Source organism: Mastigoproctus giganteus, chromosome 6 (genome assembly GCF_048544385.1).
Source record: "Mastigoproctus giganteus isolate SK-2022 chromosome 6, ASM4854438v1, whole genome shotgun sequence".
Lineage (NCBI taxonomy): Eukaryota > Metazoa > Arthropoda > Arachnida > Uropygi > Thelyphonidae > Mastigoproctus > Mastigoproctus giganteus.
In genome coordinates, this window is record NC_143580.1 from 165634049 (window position 1) to 165659337 (window position 25289).

The 25289-nt window shown below is 38.9% G+C and overlaps 1 protein-coding gene across 1 annotated transcript in view; it reads left to right on the forward strand.

Annotated features, from left to right (window-relative positions):
• Positions 1-23984, forward strand: part of LOC150084721 (uncharacterized) — a 239809-nt gene extending 215825 nt beyond the window's left edge. Inside the window, exon 10 of the mRNA XM_090376333.1 lies at positions 22784-23984. Coding sequence (XP_090232459.1) covers positions 22784-23984 — 1201 coding nt within the window. The remainder of the gene's footprint in view (positions 1-22783) is intronic.
• Positions 23985-25289: the final 1305 nt, after the last annotated feature.

The following is a 25289-nucleotide window of genomic DNA, read 5'->3' on the forward strand; positions in this document are numbered from 1 at the left end:
GCTGGATATGTCTCCGCTATCTGTCATTTTAGCCGGGGGTTTTTCAGTTTGGTCCATCTTGGTGGATGGCTATTAACGTCTTCCTTCTGGAGAAGAGTTCTTGTACATAGCGGCTGAGGGCTGTGAACTCCTCGGGCGTGCCTAGTAGGTGGTGTTCCTCATTGTTCGGTAGGTATTAGGTATTAGGTATGTTCGGGGTCTGACGGCACCTGGGATTTCTCCCATCTCCGCGTATGTTCTCTGTATCGGACAAGCCAGAGATTTAAAAGTGTGTGGGATATGTACTGTGTAGTTTGTTGTGCCCATTGTTCATCCGGCCTGTTAGCTGCCGGGCCCCTAGTGAGACCCGACGTTACCAATACCTGCCACAGGGAGGCCGGCCGGGTGTTACCAATATTTGTACTCTGGCTGGTCTTGCCACTTACTTTCGTGGGATTTCAGTGGCTAGGACCAAAAAAAAAAAAAATAATAATAATAAAATAAAATAAAAAAATAAATAAATAATAATCATTATAATAAATAAATAAATCGAGGTTGATATTAGTGATACTTAGCAAGTTAGTATTAATAGTACGCGACGTGGGGCTGTGCGGTGAAAGTGAGTTTTAAAAACCAAATAGGTTCGGGCAAGAATTTTGATGTTCTCTTTTGATTTTGAAATGTAGGGCTAAACGCTGTGCAAGACAAAAGTTTGGGGCAAGGATGAAGACTGGGGGGAAGAAGTTGGAAATAAGGGGCCGACAGAGTAGATAGCCCCTGCAGGTAGTGAGGCATGCCCGTGCCCCACCAGAGTGAGAAAATTGGGGAGGCAAGGAGAGGCAAGCCTCTCCTCCCCAGGAGTTTGGAAAGAAAGATCCGCTCAAGAGAGTGCGGATTTGGGTCGCCAATAGGCTGTTCCGGCGGGAGAGTGCCACCGTATGTCGTCTCCATCAGTTTGCAGGCCCTAAAAAGCTGGCCATTGAGTCTCATCTAGGTGGGACACTAATAGGGGGTTAAATCTGGGATGTCATCCTTCCAGACTGCGTGTGGTCTGGGTCCTATTTTCTGGTCATTATCTTGGGGTCATAATCAAGTCTACTGGCTGTCATTATGGGGTTTTATCCCTTCCGTGATGTTTGATAGTCCTCACGCTACCTTTTGTCATTATATAGTGGGTCTATGCTGCAAGGTCTGGGGGCAGTGTCCCTTTGTTCTGATGTCACAACTATTTAAAGGTGGTTTTTTTTTTTTTTTTTTTCGCTTCCATTGGCGGTAATCATGACTCTTGTGGTTAGACAATATATTGTCACTTGTCTTTTCCCAGTTCATTTTGTACTCAGTCCAAGGTCTGTATAGTCGGCTCCTCTGTGTCATCTCGCTGCTATTTGCAGGTTTGTTTTGTCTCATTCCTTTAAGGTCTTCTGTATATGGCGGTTAGTGTTTGGCGCCTGGTAAATAATCCCTGGGCAAAATCAGTTAAGGCTAAATATTCCTCTTGTGTATCTAGTAGATGTGACTCAAGATCCCTCGGTAGATAGTGAATTCTAGTTATTAGTCTGCATCTAAGGTCTTCGTATTGGGCACACTCAAACATAATGTGCACCCAGCTTTCTTGTTCCCCGCAAGTACAACGCGGATCCTCCACTATTCCCAATGCTGTAAGCTTTGCATTGAAAGCCCCGTGACCCGTAAGGAGGTAAGTCGTGTAAAGTCCGGGTTGCAGCCAGGTTGGAAGAATGGGGTAAACTCTGTCTACGTCCGGGATGAACTTTTTGGTGATATTCCCTTTTGTTGTGTTTGTCCAGCGGTATTGCCAGGTTTCTTTTAAGTATTTCTGCAGCCTGTTCTTTTCAGCCTTGTGGGTTGCACTGTTATCCACTGTGTAGTCTAGATGGGTGCAAGGCATTCCTTTGTTTATATAATAGGCTATTCCAGTACGTATGATGTCCAGGTCAAGGGGAAGGGCTCCGGCCAAGACCTGTAGGGCAACAGTGCTAGTGGTGCTGCAGGCTCTGGTAATGGTTAACAGGATAGTTCTATGGATTGAGTCGATTATGCGTCTATTTGCGGCGGTTGATGCCTTGTGATACCAAACCGCAGAGGCATATGTTATAGCTGGTAGGAATGTCGTTTTATAATATAAGGAGAGTACGCGACGTTTAAGTCCCCAGTCACGACGGACCACACGTGCTAACAGTGCAGAGTACTTCCTTATCTTTGTTCTTAGATGTGTATTGGATCCTTATGATTAGGAGGCTTCTAAAATCCTCCTACAACTCACACTCATGCATAATATGCTGCCATGTTTCCTGTTCTCCGCAGGTACAGCCAGAGTCTTCTGTGATGCACAGTTCGTTCAGTTTCGCTTTGAATGGCTCATGGCCCGTGAGCAGGAAGGTTGTGTTTAATCCGGGTATAGCCACGCTGGGGACGTTTTGGTATAGTTTGGTGAGGTACGGGATGAATTTGCGTGTTATCGCTCCCTTCCTGGTTTCGCTCCACCTGTTTTGCCATATCTCTGTCAAGTGATCTACTATTCTTTGTTTTCTCTCTTCCGATTATTGGTAATGTCGATGGTAAAGTCATTTATGGTGGTCGGTGTTCCCTTGGATAGACGATACATAAGCCCGCAGTGGGTCACTTCCAGGTCCAGAGGTAGAACCCCTACCAGGACCTGCAGTGCACTTGTGCTCACTGTACGACACGCCCTTGTTATTGTGAGCAGAATGTTTCGTTGAATTGTCTCCATTAATCTTCTATTCACTGCAGTACCCGCTTTCACATACCATACGGGAGACCCGTAAGTGATAACCGGGATAAAGACTGCTATATAGTACAGGCATAGGGCCCTCCTGTTTAGACCCCAATCCCTGCGTGTAACTCTGGCCACTATGGCCGCATATTTTCTGAGTTTATATTGAAGGATAAATTTCGATCAAGGATGTTTTCAAGGTATTTAATCTGATTTGACAGTTTTATTGTTTTTCCCGCTATCTTCAGTATGGGGTATGGGGAAGCAATTTGTAGGAGAGAAAAAAAAAAAAGTTAAAATTTCCGCCACCAGGGAAAAACGGCGCTGCACATATGTAAAAGTTGTCATTTACTTCAAGGCACGCTGCTTACGCAAAGTCGCCTCCGTAGCCAGGTGGGCGGGAGCAGCAGTGCGTAGCACACGCTTCTTGTTTAGACCGGGGTTCGAGCCCGTGACCACCAAATACGGAGGATGCGGAAAGGTCAGGAAATGACCACCGCATATCCCTGGAGCAATATGGCTTTAGTTGCTAATGCTCCTAAAAACCAAACAACAACAACAGCTTATGCAAATAACATCCTGTTAGACAAAAGCAGAAAGGCCAACGCCAACGTCAATAACCATTATGGCTCTTACAAAAAACGGAACGTGCTCTTTTAGTAAAACTGTTCTACCAGAATAATAGTAACGCTAATGCAGCACTACGTGAATATCGGAAACTTAAAGGTTTGCGTAAAGGACCTTTGACGTCAGTGGGGCTTCGAAAGCTAATAAAGAAATTTGAAGCGACCGGGAGGGGGGGGGATTATGTGTAATTCCAGGCAGTGGACCACGTATTAGAACGGAAGTAGTGGATGAAGTGGCGGTTGCAATGGTCAGAATGCGAAACACTACCAGTCAGTAGTGCCTGCCAGAGGTGTACAAGAGACTTGAACCTTCCTTTACCTACTGTATGTAAAGTGCTTCGAATAATTTTACACTGGTTCCCGTACAAGGTTCACGTAGTGCAAGAAATAAGTCTTGTGATAGCAACAACTTGACCCAGGTGCCAAGTGATTTGTGAAACAGTAGGTTTGTGATTATCACAGTGACTTTATAGGTCCTTTGATAAAGTGGTTAAAATTGTCTGGTTCCCTGTTTGGCAAACTGCTTGAGGAAGCTCTACCTTCAAGTAGTCTGGGCTGGGCAGCTGGGGTGATAGATCCCCCAGCTGGCAGAGTGAGCTTAATTAGGCTGTTGTTTTTCAAAATTCCGAGTTATTACTTTCGGTTCTGATTTGTTAAGTTTTGATTTTTGTATTACTAACAACTAATAACTAACAATGCCAAGGAGTCGAAGTTCCGGTGCCTCAGGTAGAAGTACCTGACACTTCTTCAGAAGAGGTTCTAGTTGAACCACCATTCAGAAAGACCAAGGCTGTATTCTCCAGAAAACATGGTACAGACTGACTCTTAGCTCCTCAACCAGACGGGCTTGGAGGAATTGAATTATTATCGACATCAGCTAAGGTTTCATATGGTAACATATCATAAAGCCACAGAAAAAGAAGTAGATATTGTTATGAATTACTGGGATAAGACGGCTGACGCTGTTCAAACGTTGACGCTTGAGAATAAGCAACTAAAGGCTAAGCTAAAAATTTTAACAGAAGACGGAGTATCTAAGCCAAAAACGTATGCTGATGCTGTGGGTTCCCAAGAAATAAAAACCAAGACGACAACCATAATTTTAAAGGCTAAGTCAAATAAGTATAAATCTAGTGACCATGTCAAGTCTGAGCTGGTGGGCCGAGTTTCCCCGGTTATAACGGATGTGAAGGTGATTTCAGTAAGACCAATACGAAATAAAAGAGTAGTGATTGAGGCCGCTTCTGAACAAGATGTCCATAAGATACAGGAATGTCCAAAAGTACAAAATCTAGGACTGGAGGTTGAGCGGACCCTTCGGAGGATGCCTCGACTTGTGGTGTTTGACATAGATCCAGAAGTTTCTCAGGAACATTTCTTGAAGGAGCTTTGAGAGAGAAATTTGGTTGACCAAGGTGTTAATAAAGACCAAGCAATCTCCGAGGCCAAAGTGCTAACAAGAAATAAAGCCAGAAACTCTCTCGGATATAATTACGTGGTGGAGGTTTCCCCACGTATTAGAAAAGTGCTGTTAAATCGTTGAAGAATTTTTGTGGACTGGAGTTCCCACCGGGTCCAGGACCTATCGACTCCAACACAATGTTACAAATGTATGGCGTATGGCCATGTGACTCGGACGAGTTCTGTGGTCACTTTGCCGGGAAGGGCCATATACTTAAGACCTGCACGAGACGTGCGGAAACACCGAAGTGTGTAAATTGTTGGAGGAGGAAGTCCCCCTCGGCCCATGCTGAAAATGATAGAATATGTCCTAATTATTTGGGTGCAGTAGACATACTGAAAAGAAGAACTGAACTCGATTGAGTTTAGTTTAGTGCTGGGTCGGGATGGGCTCCTCATTCTCTCTGTGCAAACAGAAATGCCCATCACTTCTGGCAGGAGAAAAGTCACAGCCAAAACAATTACAGCGCCCAAACGTCAATCCTGAAAGGTGTGTTTATGCAGCCCAGGAAATCCCATGGGATGTACTTGGGGAATGCGACCCTAAACTCGGAATCGACCTAATGACAAGATGGATAGCCACTATCTCTCTCTATTCTGCAACAAGGAAGCTAACCATTACAGAGCATTCAAGGGCCTGGTGGAGTCCAAAAGTCTCTGAAAGCTTCCACGACAAACAGAACATGCATAAGCGATGGAAAAACTCCGACTCACCCTCGGATAGAACTGCCTTCTCCATAGCTAGGGCGCTTTTTATTAGGAACAAGAGGGAGGCAATAAAACTTCACTTAGAGGTTACCATAAATAAGGGAAAGCCCTTCCATAGAAGCAAATCAGAGAACGCCATCGACTCACGGAATCTGGGCAGTTGGCTCGACCATATCACTAGGTTCGCCGCTCAGCCAGAATCCACTACACCAATGGAATTCCCAATCAATCAGATATCAACAGACCCCTTAAATTCAGTTCAACTCACCAAATATCAGCTGATTGATGCAATAAATAGTTTAGCACCTACGGCCGTACCAGGCGCCGACGGGATTCCTCAGTCTATGCTGAAATGCCTGCGTACATTTATTGTTGATCTCATTCTGTCGTTATTCAACAAAATCCTTCATCAAAAATTCTTCCCTCCTATATGGCACGTCAATCTAGTAAGACCGCTGCCAAAAATACGCTCTGCTTCTTAGCCCAGTCACTTCCGTCCTATTTCTTCTGCATCAAGCCTATTAAAAGATATTTGAGAAATCTCTTCTGAAAACGTTACCCACCCAAATAATGCCACATCAGCCAGCGCAGATCCACTATGCCACCCGGTCAAGATCCACCGCTACAAACCTAGTCACCACCACTACCAAGATCCTCGAGGCATTTGAGCACGGTTCGGAAATCACCGTTACTTATATCGACGTCCAGGCAGCATTTGATTCCGTATCCGTTCACGCGTTGGCAAGGCTTCTAAGTGAGTATTACCTCATTGGAGGAGACGTGCTCTGGTTTATTCAGACAATGCTTAAGAACAGGACCATTATTGCTCGCGATGGCAATCTGCGCTACACCAGGACTATTACAGCTGGAGTCCCACAAGGCGGGGTCCTCTCTGGTATCTTGCTCTCAGCTGTTCTTCTGCCTTTCGTGACGGGCAGAACTGATATTATCACCTTCGCTGATGATATAAAGCTGTTCACTGCTATCAACCCTGGAGACACTGCTGACTACACAAATGCCTTAATCGTACAGAAAATCCAGAACCTCGAGGCCTTCCTATCCGGTTTCGGCCTTCACATCAATCCTGAGAAGTCGAAACAGTTGACCTTCTCGCTCAAACGCAACCCAACAATGGTGCAACCCAATATAAGAGGATTTGCGATTTGTGCTGTTCAGCAACACACCGATTTGGGCGTCATCTTTGACCAGAAGCTCTCCTTTCTACCACACATAGACCATCTGCAAATAAAGTTCTGTCGACTCCGCGAGGCTAAAAGTGGATGCTTAAGCAACAACCATGTCCATTACCAGGCCGTTGGGCACAGATATATTAAGACATATGTCTATCCGGTCATACTTTATGATACTTTATGGCGCAGAAGTCTGGACCTCAACTGCCACAACGCAGCTGAGACGGATTTCTGCGGGCGAATTTTGGCTATTGAAGTGGGCCGTATGGAAATTTCGTCTTCCCCCTGCATCAAGGACAACCCAGATGGCAGCAGCTCTAAACATCAGACGTCTTCCTGCCATTATCCATGAGAGAAGACTCGTCTTTGCTGTAAAAATGATGGTTGGCATTATTTCGAAACCAGACTTCTGGGCTATCTGCGGATGGAGAATCGCAGTACCTAGCCTTCGGGCCAATCCAGTCCTCCAGGCCACCCTAAACCGGTTAAAGTTATCCGATCGGTTCTTACCTGTGCAATGCTGCAGTACATACACTCCTTGGATGGCGACCTCTATAAGTTCGCATTGGATAAAAAATACAGGCAAAACTTACTCCGTCGACTTCCTTCTCAGGACCGCGTCACGGGACATTAGAACCTGCTCCCAAGGACCTGTCCATCACTGCCATGGATGGACAGGTCCTTGGAAAGTTGGAACACCACATTGTTCTAACTTTCTGCGCCTGCTCAGATGACTCCAGCACTGTAAAAGGACTGCTCCCTGGAGAATAATTTAACTTGATAACATGCTGTTGTGTAAATATTTTCATATGTAAATTTTTCAATTTTTTTCCAGTGTTTAAACCTACACTTGTATAATTAGCAATAATATTGTTTTTTTTTCTCCTATCTCATCCTTGTTTATTACATTGTATTAGCCTTCGCTGTAAACCCCTGGCTTGTAGCCGTGAAGGGCATTGTGTACGGCGTGTGCCTTTTGTATGCAATAAAGAGTTCTTCGTCTTCTAAACTGGCTGGCTCTTCCTGGCTGGTGCCCGGAGTCGTCGGTTACAATAACGTCGTTGTTGGGTCCTTAAGTCCGTAGGTTGTCCTTAGGGACTGGACCGGTGTCAAATGTGATAATGAATGGTCGAAGCTTTAGTTCATATTGTATAATTATGATCAATTATTTATTTTATTATTTGTCAGGCAGGTGTCCGGACGGTTTCCTGGATAGGGCAACCTACCTCCTCGTGGTGGGGACGGAAACTCGTGGTGGGGGCGGAGATGCCGACTCCGCCGCGAGGCTAAAGGTTGTACTATTCAAGTTATTTTGTTATTAGTCAAGATTGACTGTTATAATTGTTATGTGTGATAATTTTACCTTGCAAAGATTTTTGTAATATTAACAATTATGATAAAAGTGGCATATGGATGAAAGCCTAGGTGGCTATATAGTGAGAGCCTGACAAATGACAAATATATGTAAATTGCTTCGAATAATTTTACACTGGTTCCCGTACAAGATTCACGTAGTGCAAGAAATAAGTCTTGTGATCAGCAACAACGAATAGACTTTGCTCTACGATTTCTGGCTCGTATGGAATTTGACGATACATGGGCTCGAATGATCTTGTGGTCTGATGAGGCACATTTCACTGTACATGGGGCTGTAAATGCACAAAACTGCCGAATATTTTAGTCCATCTGCTATGCAGATGGACGAGAAATACCACTACAAAGTCCATACGTTGCAGTATGGTGTGGATTCACAGCAGAGTTTATAATCGGACCATTTTTCTTTGAAGAGTCTACACCTCATGGCCCCGTAAGGTGTATGGTAACTAGTGCACGGTACTGCGCTCTTCTAAGAGATCACATTATTCCCGCTCTGCAAGAAAGGCAATGCTTGGAAACCGTAGTGTTCATGCAAGATGGTGCCCCTCCCCACGTTGGTCGACAAGTGAGGGAACTACTCCGTTCAACATTCGGAAATGATCGCATAATTTCTAGAGACGTTCCGCAGTTCTGTCCAGCCCGATCACAGATCTCAATCCCTGTGATTTCTTGATATGGGGATACCTGAAAGACAAAGTTTACAGTGGCGGCATACAGTGACGACGCTTGTTGATTTGAAAGGAGCATTAAACAGTATGTAGCCAACATCCCCAATGAGATGCTACGCGAAACTGTCACACGCAGTCCTCCGTTTTCAGAATGTCATCTCAAGTGAAGGAAAGCACATGGAACAATATCTGTAGATTTCTAAGTTATGAATTAAAATCTAATCGTAAGTTAAGTATTCCATCTCATGTTTACAGTGCCAATTTCTCCCCTGGTGGCGGAAATTTGAACTCCCCCCCTTCTACAAATCGCTTCCCCATACCCTAAATGACATACCCACCGATTTTCACACTCTATCTCTAACCTAACTGTTTTGATACTAGGGTCTCCTGAATAGGGAAACTTATTTTATAACCACCCAGTATTCATTATGGGCAGTATATTAATGTTAGTTTTAATATCACTATTACTCTTCTTCGCTATTGCCCTTAGTTGCATATTAGTAATTGGTACATTAAAAATTCTAGTACATGAACACAGTTTATAATATAGCTATGGCATGTATTATAGTTATTACTCAAATAATTTCAACGGCATAATAGATTTAATTATATCAATGAACAAGCAACGATCATGTAATGTTCAGTTATTTAATGGCATTAGTGACCGTCAATGTAACAATGCATCCTTACCTTTTGCCTTCAATTACTTGTCAAAGTTTAGCCACTTTAACAAGAATATAACCGTTAACCGCATTCAGCAGTCATGCAAGCAGGAAACAAAGTCATGTTAAGCGAGTTGCGATGGGATTTGGGAGGTTGGACTGTATTGTTATATGACTCTTGTATTATTCTATATTATTGTCTATGACTTTATTATTGTCCTATGAGTCCTATAAAACTAAATAATCTTCATATATCCGATGATTTTTCTTCCCCCAAAATTTCCATCAGGAAGTCTTTCATCCCTTCAAGAATCCTGACTCTTAATGCCTTAAAATACCATTTCTTTTATCTAAATTTTACTATTAGCATATTATGTTCTATAAAGTTTAATCAAAAGTATTTAGTATGTAATTTTTAAGTCATATCCATATTTTATGAAATGGGACTGACATCAGAACGGCGGCTTTGACCTACAGAAAATTGCCCGATTTTTATTATCTTTCTATACATTAAAATAATTTTCCTCCTAGTGATATTCAGCCAATAGGAGAAGAGAAATGCAGGTTACGTGTAATACGTAACAAATACAAAAATACGTAACAGAAGCTTGTTTTAATGTGGTAAAACAAGCTTCTGTTACGTATTTTTCTTCCCCCAAAATTTCCAATTAATATATGTCACTAGTAGTTCTCTTACTTTACAAATAAAAAGTGGCTAATTACTAAGCTGGAAATTGATTGTAAAATAAAACTAAATAATTAACTTTGATATTTAAATAGCATTCAAAAATACAGTATAATATAAATCTTTCGGAGTTTTGCTTAATGTCATTTGTTTGGAAACATGGAAAACTGCTTGCTTGCATTAACTGCACGTTGGATTCTTTTATATATATATATATATATATATATAAAATAGAAAATTAATAACTTGTGTAAAGTTAGCTAAACAAGAAGCTACCAGCTTGTACCATATGAAATATATCTTAACTATTTTACTAATTGTACTTAAACTATACAAAAAAAAAAAAAAAAAAATATATATATATATATATATATATATATATATATATATATATATATATATATATATATATTCTTGAACATATATATATATGTTCTTGAACTTTAAGCCTATGTTATATTTTATTAAATTTTCAGGTGTAACAATGCTGCGGTTATGGGGCGTTAATGCTATTGTAGAATTAAACAATTAGACATTATACGCGCATTGATATATTAGGTCAAAGTCCCGACTGATTTTTGTTTTGCGAGTGATGGTGAAATTTTTTATTGTTTTGGGCGAGAAGCATTGCCCGTAATTAAGGCCTAACTAACAGGTTAGCCTTAGTTGTTCTAGTAGTTGTTGATTCGCCTATTAACATGGAATCAAGTTAACAAATAGATAAAGTTTGGAAAGATTTAAAGTAAGAGGAGATAGTAAATAAAGGGAATTATTAAAGATTGAGTCATGAAATATTAGGAATATAGCTATGAAGAATTAGGAAGGTAACAGTCCTTCACGTGGCCGTCTCTCTGCTACTTCCTCAGGGGCTTTGAGCAGACAGATAGCCATACTAAAAGAATGTCTCATGCATACCCGTTTCTGAACTCTCAATAACAGTTTAGTTATGGATGTCCTAATGTAATAAGGCAAATAAAATTTAATTGTTAATTTATTTTTAATTAATTTAGTTTTAAATTTTTGGATTATTATTAGCTGCAAACTGGGATTGAGACCCAAAGTCCGACGGGTATGCATCAGAGTAAATATTTCCAGTTTGCAGCTAATAATACTCCAAAAATTTAACTAAATTAATTAAAAATAAATTAATAATTAAATTTTATTTGCCTTATTACATTAGGACATCAATAACTAAACATGAGTACTTACTAAGCAAAACTGTTATTGAGACTACAGAAACGGGTATGCATGAGACATTCTTTTAGTATGGCTATCTGTCTGCTCAAACCCTCTGAGGAAGTAGCGGAGAGAGACGGCCACGTGAAGGAATGTTACCTTCCTAATTCTTCCTAGCTCTATTCTAATATTTATTGACTCAATCTTTAAAAATTCCTTTCCCTTTATTTCCTCTCTCCTCTTACTTTAAATCTTTCCAAACTTTACATTTATATATTTGTTAACTTGATTCCATGTTAATTGTTAACATGGAACTATAGGCGAACCAACAACTGCTAGAACAACTATGGCTAGCCAGTTAGTTAGGCCTTAATTACTGGTAATGCTTCCCGCCCAAAACAATAAAAATTTTCACCATCACACACAAAACAATAAAAATTTTCACCATCACACACAAAACAATAAAAATTTTCACTATCACACACAAAACAAAAATCAATCGGAACTTTGACCTTATATATATAACCATATAAATTAGAATAAGGATTAAAATAAAAATAAAATAATGCCAGCAGGTCAATAATGGTCAGAGAATCGCTGCATTTCGAACGCTAAACAAATCGCCGCAAAGGAGAATCGATCGTAAGATCAGTCCGCCACACTGATTCCCCAGATCGAACCGCCAATGCAGGGAATTGAACAGCGGTGGTCCTGATGCAGCGAAAATCAAAAATAAAACAGACACGAGCACTCCAGTGCAAAGCCACACTACTGACAAAAGTAAACTTAACCCGTTTATATAAACGAATAATGAACTATACAGGCGCAGCGTTAGCAATTCGCCCAATACTATCATGTGACATAATTATACATATATTTAAATAATGTTGAAATAGTTATAACTATTTCAACTATTTCAACATTATTTAAATATATGTGTAATTATATATATATATGAATAATTGGGTATTCAATGTAACTCTATAAAGGTAATGTTTAAAGAGTTACATATGAAAAAGGTATACAGTACATGATTAAAGAGGCCTGTGCACTCTGGATTCATTATTAATATCGAATTACTGTAGACACAGAGCGAAACGGAGACAGAATAAATTACGACAAGTTTAATAATAGGAAAAACACATACATATATTAGATTAGATACATACAAAAAGCTTTTTATTTTTGTTAACCTTCCTCAGTCAAACTGACAGTTAAGAGTGGAACATGAGGCGTGTGCTGTCAATCATGTACATGAACTGCGTGATTAATTGTTGGATGTTGAAACCTCTGGCTGTTATGCACGTGGACGTTACCAACGTTTGTCATTAATCAAAATGGTTGTTTCGATGATAGGGTGGACACGACATCCACTGCTCCTGTTGACCGAGGTATTGGAGCTGTGATGTTCAACGACTCCAACCAGGCGCGTCGTTGAACATCCAAGGTAATGATTCAACCGCGAGTGCCTTTATCCCATACTACCCAAACCTATCACAACAGGTTTCTAAGGTCCTAAAATCACATAGGATAAAATGCGTACAACTCGCAGGCAGAAAGTTACGATCCCTCATCTCTAAAGTGAAAACACCGGTTCCCACCTTACAACAAAATGGCCTAGTCTACCGCATCTCTTGCCGTGACTGCACTAGCTGCTACATTGGGGAAACTGGGAGACGGCTCGGAAAACGTCTTTCGGAACACGAAAGAGCAATCCGCTTAGCGGATGTAGAACACTCGGCCATTGCCGAACAGGTTTGGGCAACCCACCAGGACATTGACCCACACTGCGATGTCGTGATTGTGGATAGGTCCCGCCACTATCGACGATGCGCCTGGTTAGAGTCGTTGAACATCACATGCTCCAATACCTCCGTCAACAGGAGCAGTGGATGTCGTGTCCACCCTATCATCGAAACAACCATTTTGATTAATGACAAACGCTGGAAACGTCCCCATGCATCACAGCCACAGGCTTCAACAATTAATCACGCAGTTCATGTACATGATTGGCAGTAAACGCCCTCATGTTCCACTTTTAACTATCAGTTTGACTGAGGAAGGTTAACAAAAATAACTGAAAGATTTTTGTATGTATCTAATCTAATATATGTATGTGTTTTTCCTATTATTAAACTTGTCATAATTTATTCTGTCTCCGTTTCGCTCTGTGTCCACAGTAATTCGATATTAATAAAAGGTATACAGTTGATGAAAAGGTTTCGGTGAATGAAAAATTAAAAAATAGGCATGACAGATGTACCTAAAAGCGAAAAGCAGCATTAAAGAATGCAAGAGTAAATATAAGTTGTATTAAAAAGTTGTATTAATATATTGAATTAAATATGCATAAATGGATGTGATAGTTATACAAAGTGTCAGCAACTAGCAGGGTGAGGAAAGTAGAAAAAGAAGTGTAGTAGATTTATGAAAGGTGAAAGAATGTTCAAATCCTAGAGGATATGATAAATTAAGAAAAATTATGGGCTGAATTACCAAGCCAATATAGAGTGGAGAACTGTATAGGAAAATTAGTATATTAAAATAATAATATAACGCAAATAAAATAGAAATAAAAATGAAAATGAAAATGAAAATGTTTTATCTGTCATCAGATATGGGGGAAAATATTTAGAAAATGGTCGAATATGGGTAATGCAAATATGCATGATCTGATGTCAGTAGAAATAATTATTGATACATGATCAGGTATTTCATCAGGGGACTACACCTGACCATGTATCAGGAACTGCGTTTCTATACTTGTCTATAGTAGTTGAAGAAAAGTAAATGGTCGAAACAAGTCATGATAAAGAAATTAGCACTTTCGAATACAGTATGGACAAGGTAGTCCCAACACAGTGTAATTTATTGAGATATAAATAATTTAGTTACAATAGAAAAAAATGTTAAAATGAATATGTAGAATTCGTTGGATTTAATTTTGTTAAATTTAATTTTGTAGATATGAAATAAATTTAGAACAAGCAAATGATATAAGGGTGAGGTATTTAATTGAGGAAGGGGAAGGGAAAGAGTATTTTAAATAAATAAAGAAGAAAAATAGCGACAGAAGTAGGATAGTACGAACATTCGTTTTTAATACAACTTATATTTTATGTATATATAAGGTAAACTACAGCCATTATCAATCCATTGCAGGATGAAGTCAGGAGAGGGCGCTCACTCTTCATCCTGCAATGGACGAGTCAGGAGAGTGCGCTGACTCTCTTTAAAAATTACAGCTGTGAATTACAGGTTCAAAAAGCCGAAAAAGCAATAAGTGTTTGCCTTTTTATTTACCTAATTGTTATTTTATACGTACTTTATACGTAGTCTTATAGTTATTGTTACGCTGGTTATTTTTATTTTTATTTAGATAAAGAGTTTTTGTAGATTACTACTTAATATACGTAAAAAGAGTAATTACAGGCGTTAGTTTAACTTCTGTTCCAGGTAAAATAATGGAGGCACTGGAGGCATTGCAGGATCATCTAGACAAGACTGCAGCAATAATTCAGACACAGCATGGGTTTGTTAAGGGAAAGTCTTGTCTGACAAATTTGATAGGATATTATGATGTGGTTACAAAGGAACTGGATGCAAAAATAATTTTGATATCATATATTTGGATTTCAGAAAAGCATTTGACACTGTTGCGCATGGAAGACTATCGTACAAATTGGAGCAGAGTGATATTAAGGGTAAGTTGCTACAATGGATAAAAGGATGGTTAAGTGGGAGAAGACAGAGGGTGGTAATCAATGGGGGCTGCTCTTCGTGGACTAATGTTATTAGTGGAGTCCCACAGGGTTCGGTGTTGGGTCCTCTGTTGTTTTGTATATTTATCAATGATATTGATGAAGGTATATCAGGCTTAGTGTCGAAGTTTGCAGATGATACAAAGGTTGGCAGGGTTGTTAATGACAGTAATGGCAGTGTGCTACTGCAACAGGATCTAGATAATTTGGGCAGATGGGCTAAGAAGTGGCAACTTAAGTTTAACCTTGACAAATGCAAAGTACTGCATATGGGTAGAAGTAACCCCAGAGAAACGTACCAACTGTGTGGTACTACACTTAAGGTGGTAGAAAATGAAAAAGACCTGGGAGTAATTGTGCAGTCAGATATGAAGTTTTCTGAGCAATGCAGACAGGCTGCCAGGGCAGGTCATCGGGTTTTGTCAATAATATATAGGAATTTTGCTAGCAGGGAAAAGGAGATGATTGTCCCTCTGTATAAGGCAATGGTCAAGCCATGCCTTGAGTACTGCGTACAGGTCTGGAGACCTCATTTTAGGAAGGCTGTAGATTTGATTCAGCGTGTACAGAGAAGAGCAACAAGATTGGTGAGGGGAATGAAGGGATCCTCTTACCAAGAGAGGCTTAAGTTCTGAAAATTGCAGTAGCTGGAGACTAGGCACCTGCGCGGTGATCTGATTGAGGTGTATAAGGCCTTGAATGGGTTGAGCACGCTGAATTCTGATGGGATCCTTCCACTTGTTCAGATTACGAACCTAAGTGAGCATAAATTCAAATTAAGAAAAAATAGATGTAGAATAGATGTGCGGAAATTTGCCTTTAGCTAGCGGGTGGTTAATTGCTGTAACAAACTTCCATCTGTCATTGTGGAAGTTGATAGGTTAAATAAATTTAAGGAGGAACTGGACAGGCATTTGGAGGGAATGGTGTGTTTTTTTTTTTTTTTTTTTTTGGCTGATGCTGCATAAGCTCATACACTTGCTTTCTTGCATCACATGCCACTACTACTACTACTACTACTATTTAGCAGTCGGGGCTTGAACCTCAGTCTACTCAAAGAGTGTGTGCTACTATATATAAGAATCCAAATACTGTATATACAGGGTGTCTCAAAAATATTGGTACAAACGTTTAGGGGAGGTAAGTAACATCTAAAAGGAATGTGAATCGCATAGGAACCCATAACCGGAAATGTCACGGGAAAGTTGTAGCAGAGGCACAAGAAGCAGAAATGACACAAGACAGTAATTAGTGGCAAACATTTATTTGACATAATATTAACAATGGAGTACGCGATGAATGCATTTCACGATGTTACAACAGATGCTCGAAGGTTCCACCACGAGACGCGATGCATGCGTGACACCGACGCAGCATGGATTGGCGGACACGGTCGAACACACCTGGAGTTTCTTTGACAGTAGGAGCAGCGCAGACGGGTCTCGCCAAGAGATCCATTTCCGTCTCCACAGGCAATTCATACACGATAGATTTGAGGGCTTCCCCCACAGAGAGAAATCAAGGCTCGACCAGGTGACCGTGGGGGCCAGGCAACGGGTCCACCACGCCAATCCATCGACGCCAAAAACGCCTGTTCAAATGGTCACGAACACACCTTCCATAATGGGCAGGCGCCCCGTCATGTTGAAACCAAATGTTGCGTCTCACATTTGCTGCAACATCAAGTAACCCTGGTAGAACTTGTTCAAGAAAGATCCGATATTTAACGGAGTTCATGCGGAATGGTAACAGGTATGGGACGACTAAGTATTCACCGACCATACCTACCCACACATTTATTGTGATGTTGTGCGGCATGGGGGCGCACACCGTGTGGGTTGTCGTGAGCCCACACATGAGCATTGTGCTCATTGAATAAGCCTTCCCCATTGAAATAAGCCTCATCCGTGAACAAAACATAGGCTGGAAAATTCAAGTCTTGAACACTTTCTTGGAGAAACCACTGCGCAAAAGCCACACGTGCAGGATGATCTTGGGGAAGCAGTAAGTGAACCCTTTGGAGATGAAAGGGGTGTAAGGAATAGTCGTGCCAGACACGCTGTACACTGCAACGAGACACTCCTAAGGCAGAGGCAACGGCACGTGTGTTGGTAGTAGGATTATTCTGGACGGCATTCAACACTTTCTTCCATGGCGGGAGTTCGCGTCGAACGTGGTCTGCCCGCACTACTCCTGTTACCTCTAAATGACCCATAATCGCACAAATTTTGATGCACACGCGCAAACAAACGGTGGTCCGGTACATGTCTGTCTGGGAAGCGTTCTCCATAAATTCGTTGAGCGGCTCGTCCATTGTCCTCTGCTAATCCATACGCTAGGTGCATGTCTGCCAGCTCACAGTTCGTATATCGATGCATGCTCTTCGTGCGGCGACTACTGCTTGAATAAGTAAACCAGAAATTTTCCCTCTCGCGAACTGATGAACAGCGCCGTCTACCGACTTACGGTGACGTTTCCGGTTACGGGTTGCTATGCGATTCACATTCCTTTAGATGTTACCTACCTCCCCTAAACGTTTGTACCAATATTTTTGAGACACCCTGTATATATATATATATATTTTTTTTTTATTTATTTTTTTTTTGTTTGTTTGTTTTCGCATAATTGTTTGGTTGTGAATAAATAATTACAACTAGTCAAATAAAAAACTCTCGTTCATTAAATCAAGTTACCTACCATGAAAAAGAACTACATCATTCATTGATACTGGGCTTTCACAAAGTGTTTGGTACAATACAGTAAATCTAAATACAGTACATCACACCTGTTGTCACAATGGCACGTTTCTCAGCTTGTTGGAAGTAATGGCATGAGGGAACATTTTTTTTTTTTTTTTACAACCTTGAGATAAATTATTCCAACTTGTTTTAGTAACGAGCTGCATTAAGTGTTCAACGCCATCGTTCTCTTCACAAGACCCATTAAGCAATTGACAGATACAGCACAACACATAGTAATGCGAGTTCGGGGAATTTATCTTTCCTTAATCTAAGGAATTTCTTCGGTCCATAAGCAAGCAGCAATTCTGTTTGTTTTGTGTTTTTAATTTGTAATTAAAATTTAAATGAGCCACATTGCACAGAGTGAGTGAGTGATATGACAGTTTTCAAAGATATTTAGCACTGTTCCACAATAGCCTAATCTGTACCTCAGAACTTGACAATAATAGCGTAATTCAATGTTCTGATAGGAGGGGGGCTCACAATCACAAAAGTAAATTTTTCTTCGTAGAACTTCGTTGAATTTCTCAAGCAATCGCATTACTAGCTAAGGCTTACTACATCTTCATGGTGCTCTCTCTCTCTCTCTCTCTCTCTCTGTGCACTAAGTATGTATAATGAAACTGAAATAAAGCTCCAAAATTAGTTTTTTTTCTGTTAGTTTCAGGTAATAGTCTTAAATCCAAAGTAAAACAAAACTAAATTCGCTGGATAATATCAAAACGTTATGTGCACTTCAAATTGTAGCATTAGTAGTCTAACCTGTATTTCTCCAAGGTAAAGTACAAGTATGAAATGAATAGCTGTGGACATAATATCGGCATAACAGTATAGATGTAAGTTGACGATAAACGATATGAAATGCTGTGAAAAATTCAGCTACTTTGATAAAATACATAAATGAAAAATTTGTACCATTACGTCATTTGGAATCAAAATGAATATCACACTGAGTAATTTAAGTAAATATGTTTAAAATTGTGCTCTTTCTTTTCACTCCAGAAATTCCATTATATATAACGAAATAGAACTGCGTAGTAAAATTGCCATTATCGCCGCTAGAAGGCTTAAGTTATAAATCACACTACTCTGCATTTTGAAAAAAAATTCTTTGATGTTTTCTCAGAAAAGTGTTTCTGAATAATTTTCTAATGATGATTTCAAAAATTACTTCCGTTTGTTTCCATCACGGCAGGTTTCTTAAAAAATCACGAAAAAATCAGATTTTTCACTAATATTTATTAACTTGGGCAGAATTTGTGCACAGATGTTATAACAAAATGCTTTTTTCAGACTTTTATATTTAAATACAAGTTAAAAACACTACAAAAAAAGGGCAGTGTGGTAAAAAGTCCACTAAATACTCACCTCTCAGTAAACAAAACTACTATATCTAAACTATGATAATAACAATACAGTAATCACAATCCGATAAAATAAAGTAGCGCTTTCTCGGCCTATGTGTAAGCTGCCGCTCTTCTTAATCGGTTTTTTTTTTTCCGTTTCAAGGAAATTCTTTCTAATAATCACGTTAAAAAATACAATAATTATGAAAAAAAATTATACTAGACAGGTACTTTTGTCATCAACAGTGTATTTGTTATATTTGTCTTAGAGATAAGCTGTAATTTTTTATACATTTCAACAGCTACATTCTGTCGAAAAGAATAGAATGTTTGTGAAGTTAAAATGACGGACCTAAAAATGAGTGTGGTACAGCATACTGGATGAAGTATAAAAACTGATAATCTTAAGGAATATTATTATAGCATAACACTTTTAGTTAACTTTGTGCTAAAATTGAAAACAGGAAATTATTCAGTGTTATTTTCTGATAAAACTTATTTACAACTTCATTTGATAGAAACGATAGATTTTACTTATACTTTCAGTTTTCTCTTTTCCAAAATAAAAAAAAAAAATTTTAAAATAAAGAAAAAAAAAAAAAAGGTGAAGTCTCCAATCTGCGAGTTTCTTTTGCGGAAAGCAAAAGAAACTCGTAGACTCAAGGTTAGTTTACTTCCTACTACACAAACAGACATACAGGGGGTGTTACGTGAATAATTTAGGTTAATGAAAAAATTTATAGTAAATCTTAAAAGTACCGTATTAATTTTGGTTTAAAAATATTTCCATCTAAACTTGTCATATTTTTGCTGAAATTTCGGAATTTCATGTTAAAATTTAGTTGTTAAATATTACTGTTTGCTTTTATGATTTATAACATGAAAATTGTTTAATCAACAGCTTCCTCAATGAGAAAGTTGTCTTCGTCATCGATTTGGTCTAAAAACATCGATGCACTTGTAAAAGGAACATAAACGAATTTTATTTGAAAAAATCAAAAGAAAACTGTTATACGTAAAAGCCCGATTTCGTATACAAGGTTTTTTTTTTTTTTGTTTTGGAAATAAAATCGGTTAACGTTCGTTCTGCAAGTACGCGGATATTATATCAGAGTTGAAAAGCCATGTGTATCAATAATTCTCTGTAATTAAACGTCTATGTTAAATATGCCACGTAAGTTTTGCATGATCTATTAACTATGTTTGATTATTTTCCCTTAGATCTTAAAGAAAAAGGTCTCTGAAGGTTTTCTTAAAAAATAAAGGCCTAGTTTTAAAATGGAGAGAATCGCTTTAATATGTATTAGTCTTAAGAATGAACATTTGGTGAGCAGGAATATTGACTAAATAATTATATAGGTTGTTCAAATGAAAAGTGGACAATGGCAGAAACATGCATTAATGATTATCAAATGAAATATCCGTAGCTATTAAGGTGCATGTCCCAATATTTCAATAGAAAGTGAAGACCGAACGAAAGCTGTGAAAAAGAAACTGAAACGTTCCCCTTTCATCGACTTTTTTAAGGGAACCAAATACGTAAAAGCCGCAAAAGGATAAAGTGAAACCATAGAGTGTTTCAGTACCTCCAACAGACACGTGAACATGTGGACAGGTGTTTTTGTAAGGGGTGACGCCTAGAGCATTAGTTCAACCCCGCTGTTTAACAGTATAATTGTAAAAGGTCCAGTTATGTAAATAGGGTAGGTTTGTGGTACCTCCCATAGAAAGTGGCTAAAGGTTTGGATATCGAAAGGGCAATCATGTAAGAGAGCAACTTTTCTAGCGAAAATGCCTGAACTTCACTGTCCGCCGTAAAAGTGCAAGTGTGTAACAGTATCTTTGAGTATTAATTTTCACACCATGCTTAAGATGAAGGATATTTAACTGGCTGCCCTCCAGTTCAGTTTGTGAGGCCCACGAGAGTATTCTTCCATTTCCTCCAATTTAAAAAACGTGATGAATCTTGTCAAAAACGTTTTATAAAAAAGTGTTCCTAAATTCTGCGTATATTTTCAACTGATTTCATATGACTTTTGTCAAAAGCAAATCCATTATTTTTTTTTTTTTATTTTATGTAATGTTACAATATTACATAAATTGCATTTAAATAAATGGTTTTGAACATTATGAGTCTAATTCTTATTCATATGCTTCATAGACCTAATCACTGCAGGGCAGATATTTATATTGGTATATTGGTAAAATATATTTTTATAATGCGGCCCGCGAGTAGATGTCCCCTCAGTGGTCTGGACAGCCTTGCTGAAGATGGAGCCTAGTTTTCGATTACATGAACAGTGATTAGAATAATCGAAATATACTGGCATTACTTTGCAATGACTGGAACTTTCTTACTAGTTTAAAGACAATGTTTTCATTGCACGTTCATGCACTTGATCCCGGTAATGTCACCACAACTCATATTCCACAAAAAAGCTCTTGAGGAAACGTTCACCTTCCTGTTGAAATGAAGCAGTTATGTTTTCTGATTATCGCCAACTGGCCCATAACTAATTCCAAACCAACTCAGCACAGCTGTTCTGTATAGACAGTAATCTAACCCATAAACTTGTTATTGGGAATTTTTTCCCTTTCAGGCATTAAAAAAATCTGATTATGCCAGGCTGTTCCGATTTGGGTGCTTTCAACTGCCTGCAGTGATCATGTTCCTTATCATAGTTAAGTGGCCCATATGACAGGACAATGGCACAGTCAGAAACGGCAATATTTAGGTTAGCACAGTGCATTTGGACATACTTTGCATTTGGACATACCTTGCATTTTACTTTGCTACAACAGCAAAAAAGCTTTGTTAATAATATTAATGATATGACTCTTGTATTTTAAATACTTTACTTATTCTCATTGTTTTCAGTTCATTGTCTTATTATTAAACTATGTATATTGTTCACATCTGACTATCACATGTAATTATCGCTTTACGTGGCAATTATACTGTATTTGTTATTTTGTGTAACTTTATCCCATATCCATTCATTTGTCATTTGCAGCGATAACTCAGCTATATTATTGCGTGAATGTTTATAAAGCCTCTGCAAAAATCCATCTGTACATCATCTGTATAGACATAATTCAGATTACCTGCTTTGTCAGACACTGTAATTCAGACTTCGTATCTGACCATGGCTATTATCAGCCGTATTTGTTTTATATGTATTCATCATCATCGGAATCAACAGCTAATGTGGAAAATCAATGTCTGTCAATATATACTTATACAGTATATAAAGTGATCATTGTTATAAGTGTGCTAAGTTATGTTTCAAAAGTTTGTCGTCATGTACGTATATACCATTAATATGTATTCTGTGGTGTCAGTGTTGTATTGTATTGTATGTTATGTGTGTCTTTATCATAATCATGTATCACTGATTCATTTCGTATTTGGTTGTTGTGGCATACTTGTCAAATATTACATTATGTGTCATGTGTTTTATCTCTGGTGTACTGTACGCACATTATCATATTGCTTTGTAGCTGTTTCATTATGACGTTCCATGTGACGTTCTATTGCATGTACTACTCTCGCTTCTCTCTACACCTATCGCTACACACAATACATGTACTTTCTGTCAACTTTATCACTTCATCTGTCTCTCTCTGTCTCTCTCTGGGTATTTTTATCAGGTCTTTAATCATCAGAGTTAAAGATTCAGTGCAGGAAGAAGATGACAACATGGAAGATAGGCAAGTGAGTACCGAAACTGCCACACAAACCGGAACACTCAGCGCAAACGCCGCAGTGCAGGCTATTGACCATAAGAAGAAAGATATAAGCGAAACTTTCACAGCAGAAATTGAAAAGCATGTATATGAAAATAACGGAGGCGAGTACATCAGAAAGGGAAGTGAGAGAAAAGTTATAGTTGCTAGGGTATACATCCACACTGTCAATATGGAGGAGGCTCAAGAAACAGTAATAGAAGCTGAAAATATTTACATAGATAAGCCAGCGAAAGCTAATAAGGAAGAACAAGAGTATACGGACGATGAATTCAAAACTGAGGAAAATTTTTCAGAAAAGAACCCAAATTATGAATTGACAAGAAGTAGAAACGTATCGTCAGAAAGTCAAAGTGAAGAAGTTGAAAGCAGCAGACAAGAACAGACACTAAATGAACAAGAAACTCGTTGTATAGACAAAACTGACATAAAACATGGTTATGATGATGGAACAACCGACAATCGAGACTTCGATGAGAGTGATACAGAGACTTTATTTTCGCAGTCGCTTCTTGATGGCCGAACATTCACTGTGAAACGTTTCTCCTCCTCGCCAAATAAGCTTAAAGTTGTGGATGTTCGAAGCTCAAATGGCAGGCAACTAGTATCAGAAAAAAAGGTAATGTGGGAAGGAGGCTATACCGACCGAAGGCCTAATGCAGCTATTCAACGAGACCAAGATACCTCTTTTTCTCCATTATCTAGCGTGCGTAGTATTGAATCAAATGTTACTACACTCAAGGACTCGGGCTTCAGTGAAGACTTTGATCGCCACCCTTCAGATAATGAAGGAATTTCGTCAGATGAAGAGTACACTTCAATGTCTTTCAAGCGGGAGCATCGGGAACGAAGTCTGATGTCGAAACGGAAGATGAATCCCACCCAACATCTGCCAATCCTGATGGAGAGTGACCGGGAACTTCAACGACAGACAAACAGCTTCCGACTCCAGTGGGAAAGCTCGGAGGAATCTCGAAGTTCGGGCCTTGATCACAAGGGAAGCAGACGCCTATCCAGAGAAACGTACGTCACAGGACCGGATAAAAGGAGATCGCTCGCTCGTCCAACTACCATACAAGATTATCAACGGAAATTTAAAAAGTAAGGATTTTGAATAGACCATTAATTAGCTTATTATTAATATTATATTTATAGATAGTATGAATCAGAGCTGTAATGCTCAATACGTTCTACGTTGATATTAATATTTGTAAAATAATAAGAGGAGTTTATCTCAATATAGTACGTATATAGTAATATTTGTAAAATAATAAGAGGAGTTTATCTCAATATAGTACGTAGAACAGTTCCGTATGATACTCTCCAGAAATTAAAACGAAAAAAATCTAAAAACTTACATTAGAGTAAAAAATAATTAAAACCAATTTAACACAATTAAAAATCAATTTAGCGCAATTAAAAAGAATCTAACGAAAATATTCAAAACGATTTTCCTTCCTGAAGCTGACAACGCTTTTCGACCGTATGTCGTGATCACAGGAATGAAAATACGGTCGAAAAGCGTTGTCAACTTCAGGAAGGAAAATCGTTTTGAATATTTTCGTTAGATTCTTTTTAATTGCGTTAAATTGATTTTTAATTGTGTTCAATTGATTTTAATTGTGTTAAATTGGTTTTTAATTATTTTTTACTCTAATGTACGTTTTTAGATTTTTTTCGTTTTAATTTCTGGAGAGTATCATACGGAAGTGTTCTACGTACTATATTGAGGTAAACTCCTCTTATTATTTTACAAATATTATATTTATATTAACTATACGAATACATTTACATGTAAGATCAGCTAGAAGTCTCTTGGGATATTATATAGAGTTACTATAAATGAAAGGTGTCTTGCTATGTTAGAAGTGTATTGGGCTCCATGTATCACCTTTAAATGTCCACGCGGTATACGAATTCCTGCTACTCCTTGCACTGTGTCTTACTCGACAAATATCACGGGGCGCCTCCGTAGCCAGGTGGGAAGGAGCAGCAGTGCGTAGCACACGCTTCTTGATTAGACCGGGGTTCGAGCCCGTCACCACCAAATACGGAGGATGAGGAAAGGTCAGGGAATGACCACCGCATTTCCCGGAGCAATATGGCCTTAGTTGCTAATGCTCCTAAAAACCAAATAACAAACAAACAAACAAATATCACGGCATGCGCGTTTCCTTCCATATATAACCTAACTTTGTTAGAGTTGTTCCTGTTCGGTTATGACACCACATTAAAAGATAATGAAGATGTTAAAGTTCTTCCTGTGGGAATTATGTTAATATGCAGCGGTGGAATCCACTGCGCCTATTAACAAAACAACTGTTCAACACATGACAAGAAATAAAATACAAACGCCGTTGTCGCTGGATGATCCATGCATCTGTTGGAAAATTTTGAGGTGACAAAAAAT